This window comes from Crocodylus porosus, unplaced genomic scaffold (assembly GCF_001723895.1).
Source record: "Crocodylus porosus isolate Cpor-Errol unplaced genomic scaffold, CroPor_comp1, whole genome shotgun sequence".
Taxonomy (NCBI): Eukaryota; Metazoa; Chordata; order Crocodylia; family Crocodylidae; genus Crocodylus; species Crocodylus porosus.
The window spans coordinates 149,459,167-149,467,675 of record NW_017728906.1 but is presented as its reverse complement, the minus strand read 5'-3'; the positions used below and the strand labels follow the sequence as shown (position 1 = coordinate 149,467,675).

The window sequence follows — 8,509 nt, the reverse complement described above, 5'->3', positions numbered from 1 at the left end:
AGTTTTGGGCTCCACAATTCAAAAAGGATGTGGAGAAGCCTGAGAGAGTCCAGAGAAGAGCCACATGCATGATTAGAGGTCAGGAAAACAGACCTTATGACAACAGGCTGAGAGCTATGAGGCTCTTTAGCCTGTAAAAGTGCAGGCTCAGGGGTGATCTGATGGCCACCTATAAGTTTGTCTGGGGTGACCACCAGGATCTGGGGGAACGCTTGTTCATCAGAGTGCCCCACGGGATGATGAGGTGGAACGGTTATAAATTACTGCATGACCATTTCAGGCTGGACATAAAGAAGAATTTCTGAAACAGCCTGCCATCAGAGGTGGTTCAAGCACCTACATTGAACACCTTCAAGAGCAAATCGGATGCTCATCTTGATGGGATCCTATGACCCCAGCTGACTTCCTGCCCTTTGGGTGTGGGGCTGGACTCAATGATCTTCTGAGGTCCCTTCCAGCCCTAATGTCTATGAAATCTGTGAAAGGGACCAGCAGATCCTCTTACTCTGACCTTCTGTATATAACAGGCCACTACATTTTACCAAGTCTCTTCCTCCCTCTGTGCCCCCCGCCCCCAGTTAGGGTCCTGAGAATCATGATTTCGCGGACTGTGGAAACCACAAAATTTGCCCCGTCGCGAGCATAGGCAATGGAAGGCTGGGGCTAATGTGGCTTAGCCACCTCAAATATGGGGCAGCACAGAGGTCTGTAGGGCAGGCTGAGCATGGGCTCTTGGCAGCTGCAAGGGGTTGGGATGTGCACAAACAGACACAGAACCTGCAGGCAGCTAGGATTGCAGCCACGTAGCATGCAGAGCGTTGCCCACCACAGCAGGTAAGTCGGGGAAGTGGCATGCGGGGGGTGAAGACTGAGGCCTCCACAAAGGGAGGGAGTGGAGCAGGGGTTAATAGGATCCTGGGTTGGGTGGTGGGACTTCTGGAGCCTGGGCGGCTTGTCCAGCAGGGTGTGGGGGCTCTTGCCCTTGTGTGCCTCTCAGAAGAGGCTTGAGGGGGAAGGGGGCAAGTGCCCCCAGGATCTGTGCACAAGGCAGAGGTGGGCTGCCCACTGCTTGCTGGGTTCTGTGTCCTGAGCGTGGCAGGCACATGGCATCATGTTGCTTCCGAAGCGGCGGCAACAGTACACACAGCTCAGCATGCAGCTGCATCCACTAGGGCTGTGTGGCATTTTAACGGGTGTTTCATTTTGAAGTTGTTTTGAGCTTGAAACAGTAAAATCAAAACGAAATGAGGGCACTTGAAACATTCCAAAACTTTCAAAATGTTTCAAAGCCGGGCTTGCTTGCAGCTAAACAAACTAAGGAGAGGGAGGGGGAAGAGTGGGGAAGGACTAATTTGATATTGACGTGTAACTCCCAGTTTAATTACCCCAGCACTCTGATCATTTCCCCAGCTTTTCTCAGGGGGCACAGGCCCTGGATCTGTGCGTGAGGTTTCAGCAGGCTGCTGCTGCAGGCTGGGGCCAGCAGTCGTCACTTGATGCAGCCAACATTGAGCTCTGGGAACATAGTAGTGCTTCTGCTGGCCCCAGCCTGTAGCAGCAGCCTGCTGAAACCTGGCGCATAGATCTGGGGGCCTGTGCCCCCTGGGAAGAGCTGGGAAATTGAGCCGGGGACTGGGGAATCAAACTGGGTGCTGGGGGAACGTTCAGGTCTAATTTCCCCCAGCTCTTCCCGGGGGGCATGGGGTCCCTGGATGATGCGGGATGACTGTAGACTGGTGCTGCCAGCTGAGGATGGTGGCGGCTCTGGGCTATTTCACCATCTGGCAGCGGTAGCCTGCTGAAATGCCACATGTGACGTGGGGACTGCACCCCATGGGAAGAGCTGTGGGAATGATCGGAGAGTTGGGGAATCTAACCAGGAGCTCTGGCTGACTGCTGGAACTGCCCCAGCTCCAGGACAGCATGTAGTGTCCTGCCGAGCCACACTGGACCTGCACCATGTGGCAGCTATCGCACGAGTGCTAGGCGGTGGGGTAGGGGAACGATTCCCACTGTGCAGGGGGGCTCTGCCGAAAGAGCCCAGAGGCCCCAATTGCTGCTGCCAGAGCCGGTGAGTGCAGGGTTTTTTTTTGTTTTTGTTTTTTGTCTTTTTAAAGCTCTGCATTCACCAACTGTGGAGCATGTGGATGATGCAGGTGATGGCATGCTGTTGCCGCTGCTGCTGCCGCTGCCAGCTGGGGCCAGCTCCAGCACCCAAGTCTACCTGGTGCAGCCCACCTGCTACAGCTGGGTGACTGACTTGAATTGTATGCCAGAGGTGCAGAAGAGAGCCTGAGGCATTTCGCCAATGCCTGAAATGCCAGCAGAGATGGGCAGTGGAAACTCCCACCCTGCCCCAACATGATCATAACCCCAGGCTACAGAAGAAGGTTCCTTACAGACACGTACACACAAATGCATGCATGGATGTGCACACCTAAGTCCATTTTTCAGACAAGAAAAACTGAAGGAGTAGCAAACTACAAAACAGTTGGCAATCAAAGCTATAAGGACTGTAATAAGAAAACTTGGACACTACTGTGAAGTCCTACGCATGGAGGGAAGCAATGAACAGGAGATAGATAGTATGGTGGGTGGGGATCTTAGCTGCCTGGAGTAGTTGTAAAACACGTGTTTCTATCTTTCTTTTCTATCTTTCTTTCTTTTCTTTTTTTTAACCTTAATATATTGTATAAAGACTACTCTTTTCCTTGTACCAGGAAAGGCGAGGAAATAGAGTGGGTTTTCAAATGAGAGGTTTTCAGAACTGAATTCCATTGTTAGAAGTAGCCTCAACTGTGAGCAGCCTAGGGAAACGAAGAGAATGGCAGAAGCATGCCTGTTGAAGGAAGATATAATGTGGCTTTTTTCCTACAAAACAGACTTTTGTAGTTGCAGTGCAGACCATTTTGTTGGCATTCATTAAATAATCAGTTTGGATACTATCAAGTTATGTTCATCTTAGCCACATTCATAGCACTGTATGCTTAAAGATGCATAGTGTTGACTGAGAATAGCAAAAAACCCATACAGCCCATTTCTACCAGTATCCTTCACTGCATAAAGTAGGCAAAGGTGTTATGAATATAGTTACTGGTATAGGCTATATATAATGTGACAGATGGGCTGTTAAGAAGCTTTATTTGTTGTTAGCTAAGGATGATCCTGCATTCCACTTCATCTTTGTCACCACTTGTGAATTCTTTAGTTATTCCAGGTCTTGCAAAAAGAATTAATGATGCAGCCCTACACCTTGCTCTAATGCACACGTTTGTGTGCATGCATGTGAGGATAGGAGCATGAACTACAGTAAGCTTTAGTGTCTCAACTAGTGCTTTAATATTGGCAAATGGAGAAGGTATTCATTTTATAGACTAACTGCCTACAGCACTGTTTGCTAACCATTCTGAATAGCAAACAAAAACTTATTGAAAATGGCTGAATAGACTTCTCTTTTGGAAATAAATTTTATGATAAAGAATGCTTCCATCAAACTCTACAGGGCAAGTTGAATACACACTTCTTATGACCGTTCTCTTGTAAAGGACTAAGGTAGTCACAAGTTTAATTTGTTTACGTTATACTCCTTGCTTGCTTAAAGTTTAGATTACTCCTAACATTCACAGTATGACAGTCTGCAAAATATGATTTTGAAATACTAAGCTAACTGTGTATAAGTATTGGCAGGAGTTTACAGTAAATAATGAATGCCTTCAGCAGTTTACTGAATAAGCTTTGACAAATCTTAATCTAGAGGACTACATTTCAGAATGGACACTAATATTTAGGCTTAATCAATTCTTAACGTGGTATCTATCTACTTGAGCTATTTTTGTAAATATGTATCCCAGATGAACAGACTTATCATAGGTATGTGATGTTATGTTAGGTAATCTGTGTGGTCTGACAGAAGTAACTTCTGTGGTCTGAAAAGTCCGAATAAGTGTTGATTCTTGGTACTGCAGTATGCTGCTCAAGGGCTGGAATAAGTTTATTGCAGGTATTAATTATGAATAAACATAACATTTAGATATCCCAACCAGCATCTGGGTACCCATGTTGTAAAGAGAGCCTTATAAACATACACAAAGGCATGGTTCTTACAATGAAGAATTTGCAATATGTGAATTTATACATGAACATTTCATGGTATTTGGGGTATATTTGCTGACTTTCCTGCCATCTGTATAAACTAGAAATGATAACAATAAAAAAGATGCTGTCTGTGTTTCCCAGGTTGGTTGGTTGACCTTCTCTAGTATAGTGATGGGGTTAAATATTTTCTGAATTGCTGGTCTCACCCTTTAGACAGGTACACATAACTTTTACGCATCCCATGTGCTTTTTCCCCACCAGAAGTCAGTACTTCAATATTTAAATGAATTGCAGCATTCAACCTCCTCAGAGCCTTGCTCCACCTGCGAAATATTCTTATTTTACATATGGAACTGGCTTTCCTGTAATCCCAACATAAGTCAGTGGTAGAGCTAAGATTTGAATTAGGGGCTTGGTGGCTTTAAGTTTCATATTTGTGTTAGTAGGACAGACTTTCCTGTCTCTGTTTTCAGGTCTTGTTTCGGAGCTTATTTGAAAACCTATTTTAAATAACTGTCCCCCCCAGATCTTATTATATTTGCATCTGTTGCTGACAAATAATAATGGAAATATGCATCACTTTCTCTCTTTCCTTCCAGTTATTGGCCCAGGACATACGCCATGAAAGGAATGTGATTTTGCAGTGCGTACGATACATCATCCGAAATGACATGTTTGGACTTCAGCTGAAGGCAGAGCCAGTAGCTAAAGCAGAGGCTGGACAGGCTTCTAGAGATGCAGTAGAATTTTTGACAGACAGACTTGATGGGTATAATGATTCTTGTAGCTCTGACCTTCAATTAGCAGGAGGAGAACAGAATACATTATTTATAGCTCAGAGTGAGAAAGCAGTCTTAGCTCAGACATCACAAATGATTCAGTCTGTGGATGAGGAGATATGGGAAACACCAGCAGTGCAGTGTGAAGAAAACTGATGTTTGCTACATGGTGTCTGTTCAGGATGAGAGACCCTAGACTTGCTGCTTTTTTTTTTTACATGACATATATATATATTTTTTGAAAGACGTTAGGATAGCAAAATAACCAATTGTATTTTGGACCTCAAGAACCCTTAAAATAATCTAAGATGTTTGCCAGAAGTGACCATTCTCATTAGAAACCTGTCTCCATTTTTGGGTGATTCTGACTCGAGTTGAAAAGCAGCAGTGGTATAACAGAATTTTAATCTTCAACAGCAGTATTTCCTTCCCTCTTTTTCAACTGAGGACTGCTTCAGTGCACACCAGGCCAGTGTTTAAAGTCAGTATCCGGTCAAAATTCTGCTGTTGTAAAATGGGGTTCTCTAACTTTTAGCAAGCAGGTACGGCTGGAGGGTGTGCAATGTTGCGGAATACAAATTGGATACAGTTCACGGGTTTTACTGGTTCAAAGTATTAAACTGAAGAAAATAAAATAATTTGGTTTGGCACTGAAAACTTCATTCATATTAGTTCTGTCTTTGGCTTGGTAAATCAATCAGTTGAGCAAAGAAATGGAAACACGGTGAAACTGGTGGCTCTGGGTGGTGGTGTGGAGAGTCGTGGGAAGTACAGATTTGATTTGAAATCATTCTTACAAGTGACCAGTCAAAACTCTGGCTTTCTAGCAATGGTTTAATGGTGGGGCTATGACTTCAGACTTTTTTTAGTGCCCTCTCAGGCCTCAACTACAATAGCTGGTTGTTTCATGACTGAGCTAGCTCCTGAAATGGGTTTTTATTGCATGAAGGAATGAATTCTATATTTCACTTAATATTTGTCTAGGAAACTTACTAGGATGAGTTACCATTTATCTTCCCTAACTTTTTATGTAAAATTAAGGCCTTATTATCTGGCATTCTAGAGCCTGTTTCATTTGATTCATTTTTATGATGCTGGTGATATATCTAGTGACTTTCTCAGGAATCATGCTATTAATTTCACTTGTACAAAATGTTCATTCTTCTGTGTTGTGACCTAGTGTAAATATCACACCAGCTATTTTGAACTTAACTTGCATCAGTTGAGGCTTTTGAAGCAAGTTCACTATCTCTGATGATTAGTGTCTGTTTACTTGTCAGATACCTTTTAGTAACATTCATGTGTTTGTCACACTTCCATTGAAAATGTGATGTGAAAATTATCTTTTATTTCATTCACCAACTGAAAAAAATCCCTCCATTTAATATTTTAGCCATGATTAAATACTGTGGGCTCAGTTTCTGAGTTAAATTGCCTTCTCAGGGATTGGTTTTACTTGCTTTGGTCAATTCTGATACAACTACCCCTTTCCAATCACTTGCTAAATACTAAGGATTGCAGGATTTTTGTATTACCTAATAACTATATGTATTTTATGTTCACCTGCTTTGCTTTAGAAGCCTTTCCAGCTGTATAATAATACATGTTGTTCAGGGAGGGAGGAGTGCTAGGTTATAGCTCAAAATTGTCTTTATCATTCTGCTGTTTATAGCTACACTATGATTGTAAAGCACTATATAAATTTATGGAATTATTTAAATATTAACATCCCTTAAAGAGGGTTGTGAATCCTAGGAATGTGTGTATATATAAATAGATTAATATAAAAAACATAAACTTGTTATATTATACTTTTCAAATAAGATGATTCATTCTTCCTATGGTGGTCCCACATATTATCACTTAACTTCATTAGCATGAACATGTGACTCTTAATAGTTGATTACAATGAAAAACCAGCAAGGCAAATTTAGCTAAGGACATAGGAAGTCTTACAAAAATGGATTTATGGGTGTGTCTATATCGACTCTGCATGTGGTGAGACTACAGTGCAGTGAACAAAAGTGAATACCTTATGACTACTGAATTGCTCCTTCACCTCAGCCCTGAAAGTAACTAAAGCTGAGAGCAAATCTTCCTGTTGCTTCAGTTGTTGCAGCATCTACCCTGGGTAAGGAAAGCCCAAATCTAAAATGCTTGCACTTCTGTCTTCTCTGACCTGTTAAATTGGGCCTTATTGTACAAAAAACTTAAAAAAAAATCTCTCTCCTACATTTGGGGGAAGGGAAGAGGAAGAACACTTCTAAGAAACATGCTTACTGCGTAAAGCCTACATCTTATAAATCAGGGGCTGATTTTCTGGTTTCCTACTATGTATGCTTTCTATATTTAACACTGAAACGTCTCATCTACAGATGAATGAAGACTTGTAGGCCCATGCTGGAGTTGTACTGAACTAGGAATGCAGAGAAATCAAAACCTTTTTTTTAACATTTCAGTTGCTTTTGTAGGTCATGGGGGTCTCGCATTCCTACTTCCTGACATTCCAGTCAGCTTTCCTAGTACCTTTATTTAGCCTTCAGGTTGTGATGTTAATGCTATAAAATCCTGTCCTGCCGTGTCAGGTGCCTGAGTGCTTTGCTTTGTTCCATGTTGAGGCTCTGTGGTGGTATTCTCCACTATGAAGATGTCTCTTTGAAGCCCAATAGTAAATGTTTCTCATCTGCAGCAGTTGATTTCTTTTATTATGCTCCACAGAGCCTTTCATTTTCCTCAATTGATTTTGGTTTTTTTTTTTCTAGATGGTTTATTGCAGGACTGCTTTAAAAAAAACCCTGCTTTGAGCCCTTTGTGACTCACTTTAAATAAAAATACTTTTAAATAACGTGTATCACAATCTTTTTCCCCTTTTTTGCTTTGTAACTTAGCTACAGAAAATGTAATTATGGGTGTCTGACTCTTTACATTCAGTAAACTTGGGCTTTCTTAAAAATCAGGCTCATTTCTTAATCCAGAAATCAGACTTGTATAGCTCTGTGCAACTCTTAGTCTAGTTTGGAAATGGTGATTGTAACTTAATACACAACTAAAAAGTTGCTTAGAACAAGCATTTCTTGTTATGTCTGCTTCTGTTCATGAAGGGAATAAGGAGTCACTACTTCTAAATGGCTTTGTGTCACTGAACTTCAAGCATTATTTGTTGATCTCTACCTCTCTGTAGCAGTCTAAAGTTGTGGACTTCAGAATTGCAAGTAGAATAAAATGGATGTGGTGCTGAAATAGTTTGGTGCAGTTCCTAGGAACTGAGCTGTAGGATCAGCTTATCTTGCTAGAACAGGGGCAGGCAGTTATTTCGGGCGGAGGGCCGCTTACTCAGGTTTGGCAAGCTGTTGGGCTGCATGGGTAGTCCCACCCCTTGACAGGTGCCCTGCCCCCTGGTCACCATCTTGGGACCAATGTCCCAGGGCCAGTGCTGGTGGGACTCAGAGCGGGGCACAGGCTGGCAGGGCTCTATGGACCCAGGCTGGGCTGCACCAGCAGGGAGAGGGGGAGCTGGCCTGGCTCCATAGAGCCAGTGCTGGCTGGGACCTTGCACTCCTGCCGCCCTGCTCTGGGCCCTGCTGGTGCTGGCCCTGGGACACTGGTGTGGGCCCTGTGTACCCGCTGACTCCCAG

At 43.1% G+C, this 8,509-nt stretch overlaps 1 protein-coding gene across 1 annotated transcript in view; it reads left to right on the top strand.

Moving 5' to 3' along the window:
- NUFIP1 (NUFIP1, FMR1 interacting protein 1) overlaps positions 1–7,095 on the top strand; it is a 32,638-nt gene extending 25,543 nt beyond the window's left edge. The window contains exon 10 of the mRNA XM_019529890.1: positions 4,695–7,095. Within this exon, the coding sequence (XP_019385435.1) occupies positions 4,695–5,030 (336 nt within the window). The 3' untranslated portion in view covers positions 5,031–7,095. The remainder of the gene's footprint in view (positions 1–4,694) is intronic.
- Positions 7,096–8,509: the final 1,414 nt, after the last annotated feature.